Source organism: Balaenoptera acutorostrata, chromosome 9, assembly GCF_949987535.1.
Source record: "Balaenoptera acutorostrata chromosome 9, mBalAcu1.1, whole genome shotgun sequence".
NCBI lineage: Eukaryota > Metazoa > Chordata > Mammalia > Artiodactyla > Balaenopteridae > Balaenoptera > Balaenoptera acutorostrata.
This window is the reverse complement of record NC_080072.1, coordinates 13,791,145-13,817,829: the sequence shown is the minus strand read 5'-3', so window position 1 is coordinate 13,817,829 and position 26,685 is coordinate 13,791,145. Positions and strand designations below refer to the sequence as shown.

The 26,685-nt window shown below is 39.9% G+C and overlaps 1 protein-coding gene across 1 annotated transcript in view; it reads right to left on the bottom strand.

The window, feature by feature from the left end:
- The window catches only part of NUP160 (nucleoporin 160), a 61,625-nt gene that overhangs the window by 7,385 nt on the left and 27,555 nt on the right, over positions 1-26,685 (bottom strand). The window contains exons 14-28 of the mRNA XM_057553452.1: positions 25,881-25,980; positions 25,439-25,604; positions 24,528-24,655; positions 24,282-24,442; positions 22,016-22,149; positions 21,284-21,354; positions 20,458-20,617; positions 18,728-18,797; positions 18,044-18,142; positions 16,135-16,254; positions 4,681-4,776; positions 4,487-4,581; positions 4,293-4,389; positions 4,098-4,203; positions 429-589 (exon numbers count right to left, since the gene is read on the bottom strand). Coding sequence (XP_057409435.1) covers positions 429-589; positions 4,098-4,203; positions 4,293-4,389; positions 4,487-4,581; positions 4,681-4,776; positions 16,135-16,254; positions 18,044-18,142; positions 18,728-18,797; positions 20,458-20,617; positions 21,284-21,354; positions 22,016-22,149; positions 24,282-24,442; positions 24,528-24,655; positions 25,439-25,604; positions 25,881-25,980 — 1,764 coding nt within the window. The remainder of the gene's footprint in view (positions 1-428; positions 590-4,097; positions 4,204-4,292; positions 4,390-4,486; positions 4,582-4,680; positions 4,777-16,134; positions 16,255-18,043; positions 18,143-18,727; positions 18,798-20,457; positions 20,618-21,283; positions 21,355-22,015; positions 22,150-24,281; positions 24,443-24,527; positions 24,656-25,438; positions 25,605-25,880; positions 25,981-26,685) is intronic.

The following is a 26,685-nucleotide window of genomic DNA, read 5'->3' as shown; positions in this document are numbered from 1 at the left end:
AATGAAATAAAACAGCTGCCATTTACTGAGCACTTTCTGCAGGCCAGGCACTGTCACTGTTCTAAGCGCTCTACATGAATTATCTCATTTAATACCCAAACAATCCTATAAGGTAGACATTATTATTATCATCATCCCTATTTTATGCAAGAGGCTAACTGGACAGTAAAAGACTAAGTAATTTGCCTGAAGTTAGGTTGTCTAACTCCAAAACCACTCTGTTATACTTATTCCTACAATAATTCCGAACTTGGAAACTAAACGGGTAGTAACATATAACAAATGAATTGCTACCAAAATATATTAAGTCCACAAATATCCCAGTGGAAATTTTAAATGAAATGAAGCAAAATGAGGTAATAGTTTTCAAAGGACCAAACCAAATAAATTAAATGATCCCCAAATTCCAGGATGGAAAGTTTTCATACCACTGCACCAGATACTGGCTGAACAATCCATGCGTATTCTGGGCGAATAAGGCGTAAACAATTAATAGCAGCCAGATAACAGTTGCCTTGCTTCTCAAGTCCCCGGAGAGTTCGAACCTCTCTGCCAAGACGCATTCCGTACTCAAACATCACTGTGCCAGCTATGAGGCAATAATAGATATTACAATCTCAAAAATGTATCTCTTTAGAGATACACAGAGAGTTTGTTACACTTATCAAACATTAAAATTTAAAACAAAATTGAATTTAACTTAAAACCACAAAAAATCATGTGCTGGTGAGAATGTGGAAAAATTGGAACCCTTGTGTAGTGCTGCAGGGAATGTAAACTGGTATAGCCACTATGGAAAACAGTACGGCAGTTCTTCAAAAAATTAAAAATAGAATTACCTTATAATTCATCAATTCCACTTTTGGGTATACACCCCCCCCAAAAAAAAAAATGAAAGCAGAGTCTTGAAGAATTATTTGTACATCCTTGTTCCTAGCAGTATTATTCACAACAGGCAAAAGATGGAAACATCCAAGTTTCCAGAAAAATGTGATATATCCATACAGTGGAATATTATAAATTCTGACACTTGCTACAACATGGATGAACCTTAAAGACTTTATGCTAAGTGAAATAAGTCTGTCACAAAAGTCAAATACTATATGATTCTGGTAGCCAAATTTATAGACAGAGAATAGAATGGTGGCTGCCAGGGGATGGGGGAGGAGGGAATGGGAAGTTGTTGTTTAAGGAGTATAGTTTCCATTTTGCAAGATGAAAAGAGTTCTGGAGATTGGTTATGCAGTAATGTGAAGGTACTTAGCACTACTAAATGCTTAAAAATGGTTAAGATAGTAAAGTTTATGTATATGTACTTCACCACCACCACCACCACCAAAAAAAAAAATTCCCCAAACATCTAAAATGTTACTTTTGATGTTTAGATACTACATTCCCAGACAGTACAGAGGACTAGTCTCAGCCATATTGTCACCTATTCCCCACCCAGGGTTTGGGTGCTCTGTCCAAATCATAAACTCTTTTTTTTTTTTTTGGCTGCGCCATGTGGCATGTGGAATCTTAGTTCTCCGACCGGGGACTGAACCTGCACCCACTGCATTGGAAGTGTGGAGTCTTAACCACTGGACCACCAGGGAAGTCCCCCAAGATCATACACTCTTATTTTTATAATGCTTTAGTTACATAGGTTGAATGAAATATTGAAAAAACATTGTTCTGAGACAGCATGGGACTCCAGAAACTAAACAGATTTTAAAATTCCCTTTCAGTTTCCAAATCAAATCAAACTATTTTTCATCCCAACAAATATTTTTGAGTGCCTGCAATATGTAAGACATTTTGTCAGAAAAACAGCCTTGCTCCAGAAAGACCTGAAGGTTAATCTAGCTAAACTGGTCTTAATCAGGTTGATGTAATGGATGTTGTCATTGTGAAAGCAGTAATAGATCTTGAATCATCTATTTTTCCTTTCTTGTATTATTCAAAGAATACGCAGGACTTCCCTGGTGGTGCAGTGGTTAAGAATCTGCCTGCCAATGCAGGGGACACATGTTTGAGCCCTGTCCAGGAAGATCCACATGCCACAGAGCAACTTATTCCATTAGCCACAACTACTGAAGCCCATGAGCCTAGAAGCCCGTACTCCGCAATAAGAGAAGCCACTGCAATGAGAAGCCCACGTACTGCGATGAAGAGTAGCCCCTGCTCACCGCAACTAGAGAAAGCCTGCGCAGCAATGAAGACCCAACGCAGCCAAAAATAAATAAATAAATACATAAATTTATTTTAAAAAAAAGAAAAAGAATATGCAAATATATTTTACCATTAGGAATATTAAGAACATGCCTATGAATTACTTCCATCCATTCTTTCCAATGAAAATGAGTAAGAAACCTAATAAAAAATTCTGAGTGAAAATGGTATAAAAATGTTAGAGTTCCAAAGGGTAACCACAATGGTCATCTTGTAAAATATGATCTTAAAACAGATATGTAATCCCTTTATTTTAGCTGACCTGATAACGACTTCATTGTCATCATACAAATCCAAATTTAGAAACATTCTACAAAAATGACTGGTCTTTCTTCTTCAAATATATCAATGTCATCAAAGGCAAAGGCTAAAAGAATGCTCCAGATTAAAGGAGACTAAACAGCACAATTAAAGGCAAGATGTGATCCTAGATCGGGGGTGAGGACAGTATGGGAGAAATGTAGTATTAAAAAAAATCATTGGTCTTCCCTGATGGTGCAGTGGTTAAGATTCCGCCTGCCAATGCAGGGGATACGGGGTTGGGCCCTGCCCCAGGAAGGTCCCATATGCCATGGAGCAACTAAGCCCATGTGCCACAACTAGTGAGCCTGCACTCTGAAGCCTGTGAGCCACAACTACTGAGCCCCGCACACCTAGAGTCCATGCTCTGCAGCAAGAGAAGCCACCACAATGAGAGGCCCGTGCTCGGCAACAAAGAGTAGCCCCTGCTCGTCACAACTAAAGAAAGCCCGCACACAGCAACGAGGACCCAACGCAGCCAAAAAAAAAAAAAAAAAAGAACCCATTATGTTTGGCAATATTTAAATATGAATAGCACATCAGATAAGAGCACCACATTTACATTTAATTCACAAGATTAGTTACATGTTCTCAATTTGATAATTGTATTGAGGTTATATGAGGAAATGTCCTTGAGACGCAAGTATTTATGTACTGAGACATGATGTCCACAACTTACTCTCAAAAGGATCAGCAAAAATAAGAGAAAAGAAAGGCCAATAGCAAAATGGTACAGGAAATTAAAACCAGCCACAAGAATTCAAGGGGCCTTTAGTGAAATAACATTTCTTTTAAAATTAGATGGAATGGACTTCCCTGGTGGCCCAGTGGTTAAGAATCCGCCTGCCAATGCAGGGAACACGGGTTTGAGCCCTGGTCCGGGAAGATCCCACATGCCACGGAGCAACTAAGTCAGTGCGCCACAACTACTGAGCCTGCACTCTAGAGCCTTCGAGCCACAACTACTGAGCCCGTGCGCCACAACTACTGAAGCCTGCACGCCTAGAGCCCATGCTCTGCAACAACAGAAGCCACCGCAATGAGAAGTCCGCACACCACAATGAAGAGCAGCCCCTGCTCGCCACAACTAGAGAAAGCCCGTGTGCAGCAATGAAGACCCAATGCAGCCAAAAAAAAAAAAAAAATTATAAAAAAAAATAATAAAAAATAAAATTAGATGGAAGATACACACAGAATGCCATCTAACTAGAAATGCCTCAAGAATGTTCTAGAATGGGAGAAGTGCCTTTTTCTTTTGGCCGTGCTGAGTGGCTTATGGGGATCTTAGTTCCCTGACCAGGGACTAAAACTGCGCCCTCGGCAGTGAAAGTGGGGAGTCCTAACCAGTGGACCACCAGGGAATTCACGAGAAGTGCCTATGTTTAGGGCTAACAGGTAGTCCACAAAAAGGTGAAGCTAACCTTGAACTTAAACATAAGTTCCCCAAATGCCTGTAGAGAACACTTGTCCAATGGTAAAAATAAGGTAAAAATTACATAAGTCAAACAGATAATATTTTTTGTAAAACACGATAACAACTGATAAGGTTGCCTCCACAAAGACCGTATGCTTCAACTGCTTACCCTTCCGGTAATTGTGACGATAGATGTGAAAGGCATACAGAAGCTCATAGTAATTGTGAGTCATAAGGTCCACAGCTCTCGCACGTGATTCAATTATTCCCACAACCTAAAGGAGGCAATCAGATATCAAAGTTAGTAGCCAGCATGACAACCACCACAGCTGTGTCCAGTCATCAGTGGATTAAATAAAATTACCTCATTATGCAGATTCACATAGGGAAACTCCACAAGATCCTGTAGCTGTGAGCGTTCACAAAGAACTACCACCAGCTGCCGTAAACAATCTAACTGTCTAGAAGGAAAGAAAGGGATAGGAAGGTAAATTTTCCTAGTGGATTACACAGGGCTGGTAAATTGCCTCCTCTAAATAAGACTGTGAGATTGATTACCTGCTGGAATCAGGAATTTGGGTTAAGGCTTCATATGCTTGGCTATTGTGACCTAAATCCAAATGATGTTTGAAAATGCATGTCCTTAAAGTAGCCTAAGTATCAAACATAGGGGAAAAAAGAACAATAGAAATTAAAACACCACATCCATGATAAACCTCAAGGGCAGTAACTAGATTACAGTTAGTCCTTACCTGACTTTTCCAGTCATCACCTGCTTCAGTTATTGCTGATGTAGCCAATTGAATAACCAGTTCAGGCAAACCAACGACATCGAGCAGACGCAAAACCTAAGGGGAAATAGAAGAAGAAATTTCCATTAATATTAACATGGTACGGTGCACTTCAAATTGGAATACGATTTAAAATCAATTAGAAAGATAAGTAGGTAAGATAAAGATTAAATCAAAGGTGCTGACAACAAGATGGACAAGATTATTTGGTTAATATTTAAGATTTCCCTTTAGATTCTACTGTTAAATAAGACACCTGTTGTAAAACCCTTTATTGGTCTTTTCTGTGCACAGCTCTATCCTCAGTGTTTAGTACGTAATAGGTTCTCAGTAAATGTTTGTTGAATGAACAAATATAATTTCACTACTAACTTTTCCTACTAACTGTTTAAGTCACAGATGAATTTAAAGCCTAGTAAATTAGCACCATAGCCTTACAAAAACCCTAAAGGGAACACATTAATGTTTGACATAACCCATTTCTAATACAACATAGGATAGTACTCTTCAAACTTTTTTGATTGTCCACCCTATTAAGAATGTCTGAGTACACTCTCCAGACTTTTACTTATACTATATACACACATTTCTAAAAAACATGTATAATAACACTTTCAAAATATAAATTTCTTAAGGATGAAGATAAAGGTAGTTTAAAAATTATTATTTTTATTTATTAGTACTTACTGATTATTTGGTTTTTCGGCCTTATTAGCAGTATAAAAACATCTTTTTCTCCTGGATGCTTACAGTTTGGTTTTTTTTTTTTTAAGGTTATACTTCTTAATGAAGTATAACATAATTAGAAATGTATACAAATCCTAAGTACATAGCTGGTTGAATGTTCACAAAGTAAACATACCCATGTTCCCAGCAGCCAAGTTAAGAATTATAATATACCAATACTCCAAAGCCCCCGCGTGACTCCTTCCAGCCACTACTGACTTTTATTAGTTTTGTTTTTAATTCCATGGAAACAGGATCTATAGTATTCTTTTGTGTGTGTCTGCCTACTTTTTTTTTTTTAATAAATTTATTTATTGATTTATTTTTGGCTGCGCTGGGTCTTCGCTGCTGCACGTGGGCTTTCTCTACTTGCGAAGCAGAGGCTACTCTTCGTTGCGGTGCACGGGCTTCTCACTGCGGTGGCTTCTCTTGTTGCAGAGCAGGGGCACTAGGGCGTGCGGGCTTCAGTAGTTGTGGTGCAGGGGCTTAGTTGCTCCACGGCACGTGGGATCTTCCCAGACCAGGGCTTGAACCCGTGTCTCCTGCATTGGCAGATGGATTCTTAACCACTGTGCCACCAGGGAAGCCCTGTCTGCTTGCTTTTGCTTAACATGTTTGTAAGACTGATCTATGTTATTTCATTCAGCAATTCATTTCATTGCTGTGTTGTAGTCCATTGCAAGAATATACCATAATCCATTGATCCATTCTGTTAATGGACACTTGGATTGTTTCTAGTACATGACTTTTATGACACGCTGCTTGGAACATACATACATATCTCTTTTGGTAAACATGTATATCTTTCCGTATATATTTAGAATTGGAATTACTGGGTCAGAGGGCATGTCAAAGATTGGAGCCAGTAGGTAAAAAGTTTTCCAAAGTAGCTGTAACCAATTTATACTCCACCATAGGTGATCAGGATGCCTTGATTATTTGCATGGCTTCCTACTATCTTGAATTGACATTTTAATTCAAGGGACACTTAGATTTTAAAGTGGCATTCTTGAAAAGTTCAATTGTTTCTGGCTGATTCTCAGACCTGATTATAGACCGTCACTGTTTTTACCTTGCAATGTGGTTGATGAAGAGCCTATATCAAACGTAGAAGTGCCAGCCCTATCTTATCCTCATTTGTTCGTACGTACTTTGTTAATATTATATTCAATCTGGCTGCTTCACAGGAATTTTTTATTTTTTTTTTGGGCCACACCACGCATGGGATGTGGGATCTTAGTTCCCCAACCAGGGATCGAACCCACGCCCCCTGCATTGGCAGCGTGGAGTCATAACCACTGGACCACCAGGGAAGTCCCTTCACAGGAATTTTTAAAAGCCAAGTCCATACTGTGAAGGTGATTTTCATTATTTTTAAATTTTATTTATTTATTTATTTAATTGAAGTATAGTTGATTTACAATGTGTTAATTGCTGCCGTACAGCAAAGTGATTCAGTTAAACATATATACACATTCTTTTTTTTTTTCCGGTCATTTTCATTACAATTAAGCAATATAATGTGTAAATCAGCTTAACCATGCAAACATACTGAAATCAAGTGGATGAGCGAGAGTGCCACTCTGCAACCCCGCCCCTCGCTGTGACTCACTCTTCCCTCAGATGCCGACCTCGAGACTAAGTGACAAATGACCACCTGGTGAAAGGACCAAATAAGGGCACCAGAGTCAATCCTGATAGTAAACATGAGCACATCTTCATTTATTTCTTCTGTGAGTGAGTCCACTGGAGCAGTGATTTTTTTATGTTTTTTTTCTTTCAGTGATGAAAACTATGGAGCGTCTCCACAGAAAAAAATACAAAACGCTTTGCATGTATTTTCAGGGGATGTATTGATAGCTCAAACCTACCTGGCCTCAGATTAAAAATCTTTACTTAAAATTCAAAATAATTTTCTCATTAGTAGAATGGCAGAGGGTTATTAAGTGTTACAAATCTACTTCCATAAAAATTCATTTATCTCTTTAACAAGCAATGAACAAACTGTGAAGCCTGCTCTTGTTGCATTTACTTATTGCTAGGAAATCCAGATAAACAAATAACATAGAATCTAGGGGCGGAGTCAAGATGGCGGATTATGAGGACGCGGAATTCGTGTCTCCCCACAACTAGGGCATCTACAGGAACCGGTGGGGGACCACGGACATCTAAGGGGATGGGAGGAAGCCCCAGCGACCGGGTAGGATGTGGGAAGTGGGGGGGAGTGAGGGGGGAGGAGAAGTGGAGGCGGGACAGGACTGGCGCCCCTGAGGGGCAACTGGGGAAGGGGGAGGGATCCCACACCCGAAGGGGGAAATTGGTGAACCATTAGGAGGGCAGAGGATCAAAAGGGAGAGTGGCCAGGTTTCCCTGCCCACCTGGGCCCCCGGGAGCCTGCTGAGATCTGGGCCTGATCTTCTGCCCACCTAGGCCTCCTCCAGCCGCGCAGGTCCTGAGGGAGTGGGAGGGAGGGAAGCGGGAGCAAAAGTAAAGGCTGGATCTATGGGACTGGCACCCCTGGGGGGCGACTGGGGGAGGGGAGGAGTTCCTACACCCAGTGGGACCTACCCACGGTTAGGGGTCCAGCAGTGATGGGGGAGACCCTGGGGGAGACTGTGGGGGGAGAGGGGGGCACAGAGGAATGGAAGGGAACACGGCCAGCACTTTCCCTGTCCACTTAGGCACTGGAGAGCCTGTTGGGCTCTGGAGCCCAATTCTCTTCCCAGGGAGCCTCCCTCCTGCAGCACAGAGCCCAAGCCCCACCCCTACACCCCACCCAGAGCCCCACCTCTACACTCGGAGACCCCCTCTGAGACCCCCTCCAACACGCCGGACCTAAACCCCACCCACACACCCTCACCCAAGGCCTTACTCCAAACTCCTGAACCCCACACTCCAGAGGCCCTCCTGGGGAGGTGCTGCCACTCCCCTTCCACGCATGTCCTAAGCAGAGGCCCTGCCCCACAACTGAACGTCACCCTGGCTAGGCCTCACCCCCAAGGCCTTTTCCAGCCGCGTGGGTCCTAAGCCTATGCCCTGCCCCATGCTCAGATGTCACCCCCCCACCCGCCTAGGTCCCGCCCCACCCTAAACCCCGCCACTGCCTAAGTTCCATCCCCACCTAAACTCTTCCCCCATAGCCAAGGCTTTTTTTTTTTTCTTTTCTTCTTTTCTCCTCTTTTAGATTGGGGTTCTGTTTTACCTTATTGATTCATTTATATTTTTACTTTTTCTAATAAATCTTCTATTTTTCTAATTTTATTTTATTCTTTATACTTTGTTATTGTTCTGCTCCTTTTGGCTTGTTCCCCCGCCCCCCACCTTTTTTCTTTTTTCTGTTATGGTTTTATTTTACCTTGTTGCAATTGTTTCAATTACATTTCTATTTTTCCTAATATATTTTTTATCTTTCTAATTTTATTTTGTTTTTTATTCTTTGTTATTGTATCGCTCCTTTTTATTTTTTTAGTTTTTTTGGCCATGCCACACGGCTTGTGGGATCTAGGTTCCCAGGCTGGAGGTTGGGCCCAAGCTCCTGTGGTGGGAGCTCTGAGTCCAAACCACTGGACTAACAGAGAACCTCAGACCCCAGGGAATATGAATCGGAGTGAGGCCTCCCGGAGGTCTCATCTAGGCACCAAGACCTGGCTCCACCGACTGCCTGCAAACTCCAGTGCTGAATGCCTCAGGCCAAACAACCAGTAAGACAGGAATACAGCCCCACCCATCAAAAAACAACAACAAAAAAAGAAATGACAAAAAAATATGTTACAGACAAAGGAGCAAGGTAAAAACCTACAAGACCAAATAAATGAAGACGAAATAGGCAACCTACCTGAAAAAGAATTCAGAGTAATGATAGTAAAGATGATCCAAAATCTCAGAAACAGAATGGAGAAAATACAAGAAACATTCAACAAGGATCTAGAAGAACTAAAGAGCAAACAAACCGTGATGAACAACACAATAACTGAAATTAAAAATACTCTAGAAGGAATCAATAGCAGAATAACTGAGGCAGAAGAACAGATAAGTGAGCTGGAAGATAAAATGGTGGAAATAACTGCCAGGGAGCAGAAGAAGAAAGAATGAAAAGAACTAAGGACAGGGCTTCCCTGGTGGCGCAGTGGTTGAGAATCTGCCTGCCAATGCAGGGGACACAGGTTCAAGCCCTGGTCTGGGAAGATCCCACATGCCGCGGAGCAACTAGGCCCGTGAGCCACAACTACTGAGCCTGCGCGTCTGGAGCTTGTGCTCTGGCAACAAGAGAGGCTGCGATAGTGAGAGGCCCATGTACCGCGATGAAGAGTGGCCCCCGCTTGCCACAACTAGAGAAAGCCCTCGCACAGGAATGAAGACCCAACACAGCCATAAATAAATAAATTAATTAATTAAAAAAAAAAAAGAACTAAGGACAGTCTCGGAGACCTCTGGGACAACATTAAACACACCACCATTCGAATTATAGGGGTCCCAGAAGAAGAAGAGGAAAAGAAAGGGTCTGAGAAAATATCTGAAGAGATTATAGTTGAAAACTTCCCTAACATGGGAAAGGAAATAGTCAATCAACACCAGGAAGCGCAGAGAGTCCTATACAGGATAAACCCAAAGAGAAACACTCCGAGACACATATTAATCAAACTATCAAAAATTAATTACAAAGAAAAATGTTAAAAGCAGCAAGGGAAAAGCAACAAATAACATACAAGGGAATCCCCATAAGGTTAACAGCTGATCTTTCAGCAGAAACTCTGCAAGCCAGAAGGGAGTGGCAGGACATATTTAAAGTGATGAAAGGGAAAAACCAACAAGATTACCCTACCCAGCAAGGATCTCATTCAGATTTGATGGAGAAATCAAAAGCTTTACAGACAAGCAAAAGCTAAGAGGATTCAGCACCACCAAACCAGCTTTACAACAAACGCTAAAGGAACTTTTCTAAGCGGGAAACACAAGAGAAGAAAAAGACGCACAAAAACAAACCCAAATCAATTAAGAAAATGGTAATAGGAACATACATATCGATAATTACCTTGAATGTAAATGGATTAAATGCTCCAACCAAAAGACACAGACTGGCTGAATGGATACAAAAACAAGACGCTTATATATGCTGTCTACAAGAGACACACTTCAGACCTAGGGACACATACAGACTGAAAGTGAGGGGATGGAAAAAGATAATCCATGCAAATGAAATCAAAAGAAAGCTGGAGTAGCAATACTCACATCAGATAAAATAGACTTTAAAATAAAGACTGTTATAAAAGATAAGCAGGGACACTACATAATTATCAAGGGATTGATCCAAGAAGAAAACATAACAATTATAAATATTTATGCACCCAACATAGGAGCACCTCAGTACATAAGGCAAATGCTAACAACCATAAAAAGAGAAATCGATAGTAACACAATAAGTGGGGGACTTTAACACCCCACTTACACCAATAGAAAGATCATCCAGACAGAAAATAAATAAGGAAACACAAGCTTTAAGTGACACAACAGACAAGCTAGACTTAATTGATACTTTTAGGACATTCCACCTGAAAGCAGAAGAATACACTTTCTTATCAAGTGCACATGGAACGTTCTCCAGGATAGATCACATTTTGGGTCACAAATCAAACCTTGGAAAATTTAAGAAAACTGAAATTGTATCAAGCATCTTTTCTGACCACAACGCTATGAGATTAGAAATCAATTACAGGAAAAAACAGTAAAAAACACAAACACATGGAGGCTAAACAGTGCACTGCTAAATAACCAAGAGACCACTGAAGAAAAAAAAGAGGAAATCAAAAAATACCTAGAAACAAATGACAACGAAAACACAACAATCCAAAACCTATGGGACGCAGCAAAAGCAGTTCTAAGAGGGAAGTTCATAGCAATTCAAGCTCACCTCAGGAAACAAGAAAAATCTCAAATAAACATCTAACCTTACACCTAAAGCAACCAGAAAAAGAAGAACAAAGAAAACCCAAAATTAGTAGAAGGAAAGAAATCATAAAGATCAGAGCAGAAATAAATGAAATAGAAACAAAGAAAACAATACCAGAGATCAATAAAACTAAAAGCTGATTCTTTGAGAAGATAAACAAAATTGATAAACCTTTAGCCAGACTCATCAAGAAAAAAAGGGAGAGGACACAAATCAATAAAATTAGAAATGAAAAAGGAGAGGTTAGAACTGATACCACAGAAATACAAAAGATCATAAGAGACTACTACAAGCAACTATAAGCCAATAAAATGGATAACCTGAAAGAAATGGACAAATTCTTGGAAGAGTACAACCTTCCAAGACAGAACCAGGAAGAACTAGAAAATATAAACAGACCAATCACAGGCAGTGAAATTGAAACTGTAATTAAAAATCTTCCAACAAACAAAAGTCCAGGACAGATGGCTTCATAGGTGAATTCTATCAAACATTTAGAGAAGAATTAACACCTATCCTTCTCAAACTCTTCCAAAAAATTGTGGAGGGAGGAACACTCCGAAACTCATTCTACGAGGCCATCACCCTGATACCAAAACCGGACAAAGATATCACAAAAAAAGAAAATTATAGACCAATATCACTGATGAACACAGATGCAAAAATCCTCAACAAAATACTAGCAAACAGAATCCAGCAACAGATTAAAAGGATCATACACCATGATCAAGTGGGATTTTTCCCAGGGATGCAAGGATTCTTCAATATATGTAAAACAATCAATGTGATACACCATATTAACAAATTGAAGAATACAAACCATATGATCATCTTAATAGACGCAGAAAAAGCTTTTGACAAAATTCAACACCCATTTATGATGAAAACTCTCCAGAAAGTGGGCACAGAGGGAACCTATCTCAACATAAAAGCCACATACGACAAACCCACAGCAAACATCATTCTCAATGGTGAAAAACTGAAAGCATTTCCTCTAAGATCAGGAACAAGACAAGGATGTCCACTCTCGCCACTATTATTCAACATTGTATTGGACGTCATAGCCACAGCAATCAGAGAGGAAAAAGAAATAAAAGGAATACAAATTGGAAAAGAAGAAGTAAAACTGTCACTGTTTGCAGATGACATGATACTATACATAGAGAATCCTAAAAATGCCACCAGAAAACTACTAGAACTAATCAATGAATTTGGTAAGGCTGCAGGATACAAAATTAATGCACAGAAATCTCTTGCATTCCTGTACACTAACAACGAAAGATCAGAAAGAGAAATTAAGGAAACAATCCCATTTACTGTCACAATAAAAAGAATAAAATACCTAGGAATAAACCTACCTAAGGAGGCAAAAGACCTGTACTCAGAAAACTATAAAACACTGATGAAAGAAATCAAAGATAACATAAACGGATGGAGAGATATACCATGCTCCTGGATTGGAAGAATCAACATTGTGAAAATGACTATACTACTCAAAGCAATCTACAGGTTCAGTGCAATCCCTATCAAATTACCAATGGCATTTTTCACAGAACTAGAACAAGAAATTTTACAATTTGTATGGAAACACAAAAGATCCTAAATAGCCAAAGCCATCTTTGAGAAAGAAAAACAGAGCTGGAGGAATCAGACTCCCTGACTTCAGACTATACTACAAAGCTACAGTAATCAAGACAGTATGGTACTGGCACAAATACAGAAATATAGATCAATGCAACACGACAGAAAGCCCACACACATATGGTCACCTTATCTTTGATAAAGGAGGCAAGAATAGAAAATGGAGAAAAAGACAGCCTCTTCAATAAGTGGTGCTGGGGAAACTGGACAGCTACATGTAAAAGAATGAAATTAGAACACTCCTGGACTTCCGTGGTGGCGCAGTGGTTAAGAATCCGCCTGCCAGTGCAGGGGACATGGGTTCAATCCCTGGTCTGGGAAGATCCCACATGCCATGGAGCAACTAAGCCCGTACGCCACAACTACGGAGCCTGTGCTCTAGAGCCCATGAGCCACAACTACTGAGCCCGTGTGCCACAACTACTGAAGCCTGCGCGCCTAGAGCCCGTGCTCTGAAAGAGAAGCCACCATAATGAGAAGCCCTCACACCACAAGGAAGAGTAGCCTCCGCTCACCGCAACTAGAGAAAGCCCATGTGCAGCAACGAAGACCCAATGCAGCCAAAAAAAAAAAAAGAAAAAAAAGAACACTCCCTAACACCATACACAAAAACAAACTCAAAATGGATTAAAGACCTAAATGTAAGGTCAGACACTATAAAACTCTTAGAGGAAAACATAGGAAGAACACTCTATGACATAAATCACAGCAAGATCCTTTTTGACCCACCTCCTAGAGTAAGGGAAATAAAAACAAAAATAAACAAATGGGACCTAATGAAACTTCAAAGCTTTTGCAGAGCAAAGGAAACCATAAACAAGACAAAAAGACAACCCTCAGAATGGGAGAAATTATTTGCAAACGAAGCAACGGACAAAGGATTAATCTCCAAGATATACAAGCAGCTCATGCAGCTCAATATGAAAAAAACAAACAACCCAGTCCAAAAATGGGCGGAAGACCTAAATAGACATTTCTCCAAAGAAGACATACAGATGGCCAACAAACGCATGAAGAGATGTTCAACATCACTAATCATTAGAGAAATGCAAATCAAAACTACAATGAGGTATCACCTCACACTGGTCAGAATGGCCATCATCAAAAAATCTACAAACAATAAATGCTGGAGAGGGTGTGGAGAAAAGGGAACCCTCCTCCACTGTTGGTGGGAATGTAAATTGATACAACCACTATGGAGAACAGTATGGAGGTTCCTTAAAAAACTAAAAATAGAACTACCATATGACCCAGCAATCCCATTACTGGGCATATACCCTGAGAAAACCATAATTCAAAAAGAGACACATACCACAATGTTCATTGCAGCACTATTTACAATAGCCAGGATATGGAAACAACCTAAATGTCCATCAACAGATGACTGCATAAAGAAGATGTGGCACATGTATACAATGGAATATTACTCAGCCATAAAAAGGAACGAAATTGAGTTATTTGTAGTGAGGTGGATGGACCAACAATCTGTCATACAGAGTGAAGTAACTCAGAAAGAGAAAAACAAATACCATATGCTAATGCATATATATGGAGTTTTAAAAAGCGGTACTGATGAACCTAGCGGCAGGGCAGGAATACAGACGCAGACGTAGAGAACATACTTGAGGGCACCGGTGGAGGGGGGGGAAGCTGGGATGAAGTGAGAGAGTAGCATTGACGTATATACAGTACCAAATGTAAAATGGATGGCTCTTGGGAAGCTGCATAGCACAGGGAGATCAGCTCAGTGCTTTGTGACGACCTAGAGGGACAGGATAGGGAGGGTGGGAGGGAGGCTCAAGAGGGAGGGGATATGGGGATATATGTATACATACAGTTGATTCACTTTGTACAGCAGAAACTAACACAACACTGTAAAGCATTTATATTCCAATAAAGATGTGAAAAAAAAAATAACAGAATCTAAAATATAACATCAAGCATGGCTAAATGTCAGAAAGAAAAATAAAGCGGGGCAAGGAGAGAGACTGCCCACAGCGCCTCACTGTGCACTAAGGGAGAGAAGGAGCAGGTGTGCAGGAGAGCACGTGCACGACAGCTACTCTGCTTCTTCGTAGGCAAGGCAGGGAGGAACTCTCAGGAGGTGACACAGCAGCAGAGACCTGAATGAAATGAGGGCATTAGAAACCTGAGTACCGGGAGGAAGAGCATTCCAGGATGAGGAACAGCAGGGAGAAAGGTCCTGAAGGGAATAGAGTATGTGGTTGGCTTCTATGAGACAGTAAGAAGGCCACTACAGTTATAGCTGAGTGAGTTACCAGAGGAAAGAGTAGAAGGAAAAAAAGGTCAGGAGGGGTACCCAGGGCTAAATCACAAACTAAGGCTAAATACAGCATTACAAGTTAATTCTTTGAGATATCAGCAAGATGAATACTAAGTAATAAAGTTCTAATGATGACAGAGCTAACAAAATGATATCATGATGGGAATTTCATTTAAGTTAAAAACATTTATCAGGGACTTCCTTGGTGGCGCAGTGGTTAAGACTCCGTGCTCCCAATGCAGGAGGCCACAGTTCAATCCCTGGTCAGGGAACTAGATCCCACATGCATGCCGCAAGTAAGGAGCCCTCCTGCTGCAACTAAGACCCAGTGCAACCAAATAAAAAAAAAAAGAAAAAACAAAAAAAAATATATCAAATTTAAAAATATATGTTTCTGCAATTTCTCTAGGCAAATTCATTTTTCTCTTCACTTGGAGATTCAGGGAGTGATTAAATTTTTATGTTATTTTTCTCCCCAAATACCAAACTAATGAATTTCAGATACATTTTTTTAAACTGAAGTATAGTTAATTTACAATGTTGTATTAGTTTCAAGTGTATAGCAAAGTGATTCAGTTATACGTATTTATCTATATCTATATATTCATATTCTTTCTCAGATTCTTTTCCATTATAGGTTATTACAAGATATTGAGTATAGTTCCTTGTGCTATACAGTAGGTCCTTGTTGTTTATCTATTTTATATATAGTAGTGTGTATATGTTAATACCAAACTCCTAATTTATCTGCCACCCCTGCCCTGTTACATTTGTACACAGGGTGGTGTAAGAAGGACCAAACCATGACAGAATATACCTTATCATAATACTGCAGCCTGGGGGTGGACACAATCTCCCCATCCTCTGAACGGATCAAGCGATCTAAGAATTCCTCTTTGCCCACTTCAGATGCTGCCTGGCAGAAACATTCCAGAGCCTGGAAAAATAGAAGAATACAAAATGACTTATGATAGACTGTTCCACTTCTAGGTGCTATAAGTCAAGGGTTCTTGTACTAAGGAAAACCAAAAAAGAAATAAAATTATTTAAGATCATTGACTGCATTTGCAGTTTCTGTCATATCTAAATTCTCTCTGATGCATTATTTAATATTTACTTTAATTTATCTAACTTTTTAACTTAAATGCTGTTAGTTAAAAAGTAAACTTTAATAAGAAAATTGATGGATAAATGTGATACACCAACTGTAGCAACATGTTAACAATTGTAGAATTTGAGTGGGGGGTATATGATTGTTTAGTATGAAAGTCTTTGAACTTTTCTTTATGTTTGAAAAGCTCCATAACAGGATGTCAAGAAAAAATTAGAAATGTAAACTACCATAATGGGAAGAAAACCAGCATAAAAAAAAGATATAGGACTTCCCAGGTGGTGCAGTGGTTAAGAATCCGCCTGCCAATGCGGGGGACACGGGTTCAAGCCCTGGTCCGGGAAGATCCCACATGCCGCAGAGCAACTAAGCCCGTGTGCCACAACTACTGAGCCTGCGCTCTAGAGCCTGCGAGCCACAACTACTGAGCTTAGAGCCCTTGCTCTGCAACAGGAGAAGCCACTGCGATGAGAAGCCCGTGCACCGCAACGAAGAGCAGCCCCCACTTGCCACCACTAGAGAAAGCCCACGCAGCAACGAAGACCAAACGCAGCCAAAAATAAATTTAAAAAAAAAAAGATATAATAAAAAGTGTAATTGAGAAATACATTTTTTTAAAAAAAATTTTATTTATTTATTTATTTATGGCTGTGTTGGGTCTTCGTTTCTGTGCGACGGCTTTCTCTAGTTGCGGCAAGCGGGGGCCACTCTTCATCGCAGTGTGCGGGCCTCTCACTATCGCGGCCTCTCTTGTTGCGGAGCACAGGCTCCAGATGCGCAGGCTCAGTAGTTGTGGCTCACGGGCCCAGTTGCTCCGCGGCATGTGGGATTTTCCCAGACCAGGGCTCGAACCTGTGTCCCCTGCATTAGCAGGCAGACTCCCAACCACTGCGCCACCAGGGAAGCCCCCTGTTTCTTTTTTTTGTTTTGTTTTTGTTTTTTTGGCCGCACCCTGCAGCATGTGGGATCTTAGTTCCCGACCAGGGATCGAACCTGGGAAGCCCATGAGAAATAAATTTTATTTGCAAAAATGCATCCCTAAAAATACCTGCACAGGGGCTTCCCCGGTGGCGCAGTGGTTGAGAATCTGCCTGCCAATGCAGGGGACACGGGTTCGAGCCCTGGTCTGGGAAGATCCCACATGCCGCGGAGCAACTGGGCCCGTGAGCCACAATTACTGAGCCTGCGAGCCACAATTACTGAGCCTGCACGTCTGGAGCCTGTGCTCCGCAACAAAACAGGCCGCGATAGTGAGAGGCCCGCACACCGCGATGAAGAGTGGCCCCCACTTGCCGCAACTGGAGAAAGCCCTCGCACAGAAACGAAGACCCAACACAGCCATAAATAAATAAATAAATAATTAAAAAAAAAAAAAAAAACCTGCACAGGGGCAGGAGGGTTTTAATATTTTCTTCTTCATATTTTCCTGTGTCCTAAGTAATCTGCAAAGTACATGAAGCTAAACGGTCCCCACAGGTATATCATGCCCCTTGTTGGCACTATTAGTCTTCTGTATCTTTATCTGGAGGATTCTGTGCCTCCCATTCTCTCACTTAGATGGAAGCTAAATGCTCTCCTTGCACTAAGGTTTGCTCATCTTTCAAATGCAGTTTACCTTCTGTCCCTCTCCTGTAACCAGGTAGCACCGTCCCAGCATAAATCGACAGGAACCAACATTGACTTGACACCAGGGATGTAGCAGTTGAATATAATCCTTAAAGGCATAAAAGATGTTTTCTGATTAGAGAATAAATATTCCTTAAGGAGATACTCATTTCCAAGTTCTTCACAGAGGGAGAGAAGATAGTGGTCAATCAACACAAAAAAGTCGTATTTCCAGAAATCATCTGGAGATTAAAACCGAATCCTGTTAATCCATTCTTATACTAGGTTATTAGACACTCTAAGAAAGCAAACAGGACTGCAGTAACACTAACACATGTAAACAAACATGCACTTTCCATCTTAGCAATTTTCCAACTTTTGGTATTTACTGGTTCAACTGACTAGATTCCAGTGAAGGATTTATATGAAGACAATGGTATGTTTTCTTACCATAAAGAGACGCAATAAAGAGAACTAACAAAGAAATACTCTATAAAAAATTGTTAGGAATGATACTGCCAAGAGGGAAGTAAAGAAAATCTCTCTGGGGTATGTTTCAGTGTAAATGAGTGTACATTATTGTGGTTCTTACTATCAGCCCAATTAAAATGCAGGAAACATTTACAAAGAAGAAAGTCCCAGAAATCCCATTCTTTACAAGAATGACTGTCCTGAAATGTTCAACAGTACTCACCTGCAATTGTACATACTGACAATTTCCCATCAAACATTCTAGAAAGAGGCAACCAGGATTGCTAGGCCATCTAGTCATTGGTTAAGGAGATTATTTACTGTTTTGGCAAAACTTAAATATATCAATACATGTTAGGCATCAAACTCCATGAAATGGCTTAATTTTTAAAAAGAAGGTAAAGAGGGGCTTCTCTGGTGGCGCAGTGGTTAAGAATCCGCCTGCTAGTGCAGGGGACACGGGTTCGAGCCCTGTTCTGGGAAGATCCCACATACCACGGAGCAACTAAGCCCCTGCACCACAACTACTGAGCCTGCGCTCTAGAGCCCGCGAGCCACAACTACTGAAGCCTGCACGCCTAGAGCCCATGCTCTGCAACAAGAGAAGCCACCACAATGAGAAGCCCGCGCACCGCAACAAAGAGTAGCCCCCGCTTGCCGCAAGTACAGAAAGCCCGCACACAGCAATGAAGACCCACTGCAACCAGAAATAAAAATTTTTTAAAAATTAATTAATTTGGGCTTCCCTGGTGGCGCAGTGGTTGAGAATCTGCCTGCCAATGTAGGGGACACGGGTTCGAGCCCTGGTCTGGGAAGATCCCACATGCCGCGGAGCAGCTGGGCCCGTGAGCCACAATTACTGAGCCTGCGCGTCTGGAGCCTGTGCTCTGCAACGAGAGAGGCCGCGATAATGAGAGGCCTGCGCACCGCGATGAAGCGTGGCCCCCGCTTGCCGCAACTAGAGAAAGCCCTCGCACAGAAACGAAGTCCCAACACAGCCATAAATAATACACAAATAAATAAATAGAAATTTAAAAAAAAAAAAAAAAAAAAAAAAACAAAAATTAATTAATTTGTTAAAAAAAAGGTAAAGGGAAGGTGGCATGGCACACATCCTTTCTACGTAATTATGTAACTTTAATGTTAGACAAGCATAGTGGAAAGGTTAGATACTAGGAACCTAGTCACCTAGATTAGAGCTTAATTAACAATGGACTAAAGCATGTATTTCATCCCTGGGTGGTCACTTCTAATTCTAGCTAGTATATTGCACAAGCATACCATGCCAGGGGATACACAGTACCTAACACAGCGCCTGGCATACAGAGCCATTCAATAAATATTTGATGAATGTATGTTTTAAAAGAGATCTAGGGCTTCCCTGGTGGCGCAGTGGTTAAGAATCTGCCTGCCAATGCAGGTGACACGGGTTCAAGCCCTGGCCCGGAAGATCCCGAATGCCGCGGAGCAACTAAGCCCGTGTGCCACAACTACCGAGCCTGCACTCTGGAGCCCGTGAGCCACAACTACTGAAGCCTGCACACCCTAGAGCCCGTGCTCCACAACAGGAGAAGCCACTGTGATGAGAAGCCTGCGCACCGCAACGAAGAGTAGCCCCCGCTCACCGCAACGAGAGAAAGCCCGCGTTCAGCAACAAAGACCCAACGCAGCCAAAATTTAAAAAATAAAATAATAAATAAATTATAAAAAAAAAAAAAGAGAGATCTAGGTATCAAATGTGTGTGCACCAATAAAATCTGGCTCAACTCCTGAGCAAAAAAACAAATTAAAAGAAAATAAAAATTGGGATATCTGAAAATAAATATCATCTCTTGTTGGGGGGATAAGCACCCAACCTCATTAAAAATCTTCATTACACAGGCAGAATATTACTGAATCTTAGACTATTTGGATAAAAGAAACCATTCAACTGGCTTTTAAATGAAAGGATACAAAAGCTGCAATAAATAATTGGTAATTGCAGTAATCATCTCAGGCCAGTTCAACCCAGTCTGGCTTAGAGGTGCCTTTGGTTGAGAGAACAGATGAGATATAATGTGTTTTCTTGCAGTTTCTTGGAAGAATAACTCCACAATTGTCTGAGGGCTAGATACTTAAAAATAAAAAGTTTTAACAGTCACCAACTTGTGATAGTAGTATCAATTTTCAATTAAGACAGTCTACCGATTCATTTTATGCCTGTAACAAAGAACATTTTTTATTTCAAATATAAAATGCATCACTGGTGTAATCAATGCCAATATAAATAAAAGCAATCTGTAAACTATGAAGTACTATATAAATGCAATTAAAAAACCACTTAACATTGTAGTAATTCCTTTTCTCTAGAAAGTGTTTCCAGTAAGTACAGTCCTAAGATTCTAAGTTTTATACGAAAACAATAGAAAATAAATTCTCCAGAATGGTTCTCAAGCATGAGAGAGGGCTCCTTTTGAATATTTGCTCTTGAAGACAAGATTACAAAAGCTATATGAACTTCGCAAATTAAAAAAAAGATTTTGTTGAATTAATCACTGGAGTGTCAATATACAATGGAAAAGCAGCAGTGCATATAAACACATGCAATACCCTTCATTTATGTCTGATCTAGGGTTACACCTGCACAAACCTCTTGTCACAACCAGAGGTCTCAGGACACAGCTTGCTTGTACCCTCTCAAAGTGAAAGCACAGCCTAACCGACCTTTCTAAAGCAAAGGTGGCAAAAGACCACTTTAATGAATATGCAATAAATGCCAAACTTGAAATCAAATGCTTACCAAACTTATTTGCCATTAAAGCACCAGAGTCAGTTAGTTCCAGTACTGATAAATGTTGAAGATTAGACTCCCTGTGAGGAAAAGGAAAACAAAAAACCAACAGCTCAATAAATTCTCCTATGCTAAACATTACTTCAACAAGTTAGCCTATCAAGAACACTGTCAATTTTATTAACAAATTACATATGAAAGCTCCACTGAAAGCACAAAAAAATCTGGAAAATGACCCATGGTTTAGATTGTTGCCCATCGTATCATTCAGTGATCCTTCAATGAGAAGCCAGAGCAGAAATTTCTTAAGACCTCCATGCCATGAAAATCTTTCCCTTGCCAGAAAAAACAAAATGGCTTATCTAATTGAAATGTGAATCTTGTAGGTACATACTGAATTTTCTTTCTTCTTTTGGCTATAAAGAATCTCAGCCTACCCTTAATAACTAGCACATTTTTATGTGTGGTCTAACCTTCCCCATGACCTCATCTTATTATTCTGCCTTCAACAGGATTTGTCTTTGCATTATACATACACATATATAATAATAAATATATATTTATTATTTTCATTCTTAGAAGTTGCCTTTAACCTTTATAAAATGAAGTATCTGAAAGCTCTGAATTTTAAAGGCATATCACTGCTATAGCATAACTTTAAAATTTTTTTTCTTTCAGACAATGGAAAAAATAATTAAGCTCACAATTTATTTCTAAAATAATTAGAACAATGAAACTCACAGTGTGTCAACTGGAACATCAGTTGCCAAGCACTGACTTCCCCACTTAATGAGGTAATAAGATAAGAGTAGGGGAGCTGTTCGATGTAGTAGGTCTTGCTGAGCTTGAAAGAGCTGACCAGCTCCCAAAATCACCTATACAGGGTGGGTGGGTGGGTGAGACAGTAAATAGCAATTAGTAATGATAACTCTTAGGTTCAGGTGGAGGTAAAATAAAATAACAAACACAGTTACAAAGGGCATACATAAAAGCAACACACACACATACATAAAAGCAACACACATATTACATTTTGGGGTAGCAGGTGGCAAAAATATCTACCCATTTAACAGTACAAAATAATAAAAAATAGCTCACCATGTCATGGGAGCTGATGGTGAAAAAGAAAACAACAACAAACAGCTTAACTTTCATTAAATCTGTAGGTTCAGGACTCAAGAAGAGTAACGGAAATCTAAGTCCTTTCTTAAGCTTCTGGTCTTGGGTAAAAATAGGTATGACCATTAGAGGAAAATTTTACAAGAATACCAAAAGTTTTAAAAATGTGCATAACTTTGGGACTTCTCTGGCGGTCCAGTGGTTAAGACTCCGCGCTTCCACTGTGGGGTGCACAGGTTCATCGATCCCTGGTCGGGGAACTAAGATCCGTATGCCACGCGGCGTGGCCGAAAAGAAAAAAAAAATGTGCGTTAACTTATGACCAATCAATTCTAGTTCTTAGAATTCATCCTGGAGATATAGTCAAAGGGGTACAGAAAGTTCTATCTATAAGGGGAAAACTGGCAACAACCTGGATGGCCACAGGATTGGTTGAATAAATTAAAATTATAGTAGGTAACTATTAAAAATAATGTTGTATAAAAATACTTAGTAACGTGAACATGCTGGTGAAATTTGTAAAGAGGAAGAATAAAAACCAGATTCCAAAAAATAATATATAGCATACACTAATTTTCTAATAAAATTTAAAAACTATTTGCAGAGAAAAAAAATTGGTGTATAACAAAATGTAAATAGCGGGACTTCCCTGGTCCAGTGGGTAAGACTCCACGCTTCCAATGTAGGGGGCCTGGCTTTGATCCCTGGTTGGGGAACTAGATCCCGCAGGCATGCTGCAACTAAGAGTCTGCATGCAGCAACTAAAAGATCCCGCATGCCTCAACGAAGACCCAGCGCAGCAAAATAAATAAATAAATAAATATTTAAAAAAAAATGTAATAGTGGTTATCATTGGGTAGAAGATTACAGATGAATTCCCTGGTGGTCCAGTGGTTAGAACTCAGGCTTTCACTGCCAGAGTCTGGGTTCAATCCCTGGTTGGGGAACTAAGATCCTGCAAGCCATGCGGCAAACAAACAAACAAAAATACCCCCCAAAACCTGAAGAAATGGAAGAATCTACAAAGATAAAAAAGAACTTTGTTAGTAAGGGCTGCCCGAAGTGGCAGACTCTCAGGAAAGGTTCCTGTTTCTCCTTGGTGGTCCTAAACAAATCATCTTCCTAAATGTTTTTTCCTTATTTTTACCTGAAATTCTGCCATTAGCAATGTATTTGAGTTAATAAATTCTGATTTAAAAAGTATAAATATCCCTGGAAGCCCCAAAGGCCTTTCAGTTATTTATACATTAACATGAATTAGTTTAATTAGATTGCTTCCTTGTCAGGTTCAGATGAGTGAGATAAATGGGACTTCTGACAGTGGGCAGAAAGGTAATTTTTGAACATAAAACATTCAGTAGCAGGGGAGAAGAGGGCAGTAGTATGGCAACAAGAGTCTGGTGGCCTAAGGGGAATACAATGGAAAAGGATGCAGAGAATGGAGTTAGGAGGACCCTCAAAACAAACTCTATAATCTTAAAACTGCTTAGGGTAAATCCTGTACTGCAGAAAAAGAGAAGTTCTTTTTCTTCTTCTTCCTCTCTCCTCCACACTAAATGGTACCCTGCTATCACATCCAAAGTTGTACTAATAATACTACATTTTGGGAGAGCCACCCTAGGAAATTATCCCACCATTATATATACAAAGGTTAAGAGTAAAACAACCTGCTTCATATATGTTCTTAATCTGTAATTTTAGGTTATCATGTTTACTCATTCTTAATTCAACATGTATTTATAGAGTACCTACTAAGGGCCAAGCATGGGGGATAGAGCAGTGAACAAAGACAGAAGTCTCCGTGCTCTCAGAGCTGACATTCTGCTATGTGCCTGTAGGTCAAGAAGAGGTTTCAGATGTTACAAGGTTTCCCTCAAGTAGTACTTACTGCATCTCCTAGCCTCATTAGTAGCTGCTGTAAGATCAAGAGGTCTCGGCAGATGAGGAAGCGAGTACTGGCAATTTTACACACACTTCTGCACACAATACGCCCTGCTGTGCTACTACCATAGAGCTGGGAAAGATTCATTCGAATATTCAAAGGCTGAGCTGTAATTAAAAAAAAAACAAAACAGTTAAATGTATCAGTGTTTTCTCTAAATCAGAGAGGTACATTTGTTGTTTTGTCATTTACCTGGATTGAATCCCTTTTCCATTTCCACTTCTGTTTCATAATCCATTTCCCGTATAAGAAGTCCAATGGCATGGGTTGGGTTCCTAATCTCTTGTAGTCTACTACAAATATCCTCCATCACATTGTCTCTATAAGGAAATTAGAAAACTCCTATTACTACCGAGAATATATAAGATAGACTCTATATGCCATATAAGCTAAATGCTCTATGAAACAGGAAAACCAGCCATACAATAAAGGAGTAGAGATAATCACTCTGGTGTACAAGATATTTATACTCCATGTAGCAAATTTTCCCTCATTTTTTTTTTTTGGAAATGACAGACAAAATGAATGTGAGAAAAATACTTTTACATTTTAGAATTTATAGCTCAGTTAATAGCCAGACCATAATTCATGAATCTGTTTCCAAACCTGAATTTATGTATTAGATTTTCTGTTTAAAAGCTGAAATACCTACTTAGAATCATGGCAACTCACTTTAACTTTAAGCCTCTACTTTGTACACACTTGAGTGTACATTAAAAACCTGATTTTGGGGGCTTCCCTGGTGGCGCAGTGGTTAAGAATTCACCTGCCAATGCAGGGGACACGGGTTCGAGCCCTGGTCCGGGAAGATCCCACATGCCGCGGAGCAACTAAGCCCGTGAGCCACAACTACTGAGCCCACGCGCCACATCTACTGAAGCCTGCGTGCTCTAGAGTCTGTGCTCCGCAACAAGCCACCACAATGAGAAACCCGCGCACCGCAACGAAGACCTAATGCAGCCAATAAATAAATAAATAAATAAATAAATAAATAAATAAATAAAATTGTTTTAAAAAACACACACACAAAAAACCCCTGATTTTGGCACTAAGAACTGCTAAATTTCCATTAGGAAATGGACTTTACCCTAAATTCTCCTTACACATCAATAGTGATCAAATCTTCCAGAATCTGTTCTGCTGCCTTTTCTGGAGACTGTAGGTTGTAACAACTCATTTCCATCATTACTGACATATCCATAGTTACTGACTCTCCAATCAGCCGAAGGCATTTTATGAGACATACGACATCCCGAGCAACATCCGCATCTATAAGCAAGAGAAAGTTGACATTCATGTCTCAAGCCAATGAAGAGCTGCTAGCTAATATTATATTAAATTAAAATATTAATAATTAAATGCCAGGTATCTATCTGAGGTCTTAAAGATGTTTAGGCCTCTTCAGTTTCCCCGAAAATATCTACAATGTGGTAAATTGGCCAGGAAAGATCACAGTGGAAATCAATGTTTTCTGCATTCATTTGAAAGAAAGCATAGGGTTCATGGCGGAAAGGGCTTAAATACGGACATAACAATTACTATTACCATCAGATATGGTTGTCTCATCCTCTGTCAAAAGATTCTCATCAGGTAGGAGATATAAATGATCCACTAAGGAGGAAGGCACAAGGAAAGACAGGTACCCCTGGAAATACAAATCTTCCAGTTACATTTTTTTTTTCAGTGAATGTTTAAAGATAAAAAATAGTTGAGACCTGAATCTTATCATGAGCTAACCCCAGACAAATCCAAATTAAGGGCCACTCTACCAAACAACAGGCATAGTCTTCAAAAAAATGTCAATGTCATGAAAGACAAAGAAAGGCTGACAACAGCTGGAGATTAAGCTAAAGAAACCTGACAACTAAATATATGCAAGATCTTGGATTGGATCCCAGATCAAGAATAAAAATTGTAAGCACAACTGGTAAAATCTGAATATAAACTGTATAATATTATATCAATATCAAACTGCCTGATCTTTAAATTGTGCTGTGGTTATATAAGAATACCCTTGTGCTTAGATACATTTACACTAAAATGTGTAAGGATTAAGGGGAATGATGTTTACAACTAACTCTCAAGTGGCTCAGGAAGAAAAAAACATATCTATAGAAAGAAAAAAAGCAATGGAAGTTAATGAACAGTGAATCTGGTTGAAGAGTATACAGAAGTTCTCTGCATCACTCTTGTAACTTTTAAATTAGAAATCACTTCAATAAAAAACAAGATGCAAAAAAGTATAAATAATGCAGAAGAATATTTAAACAAAAATGAACTATAATTTTAGGACCCACGCCCAACAAAAAACCCACCAAAATTCTAAAAGCTAACTACGATATACAATAGA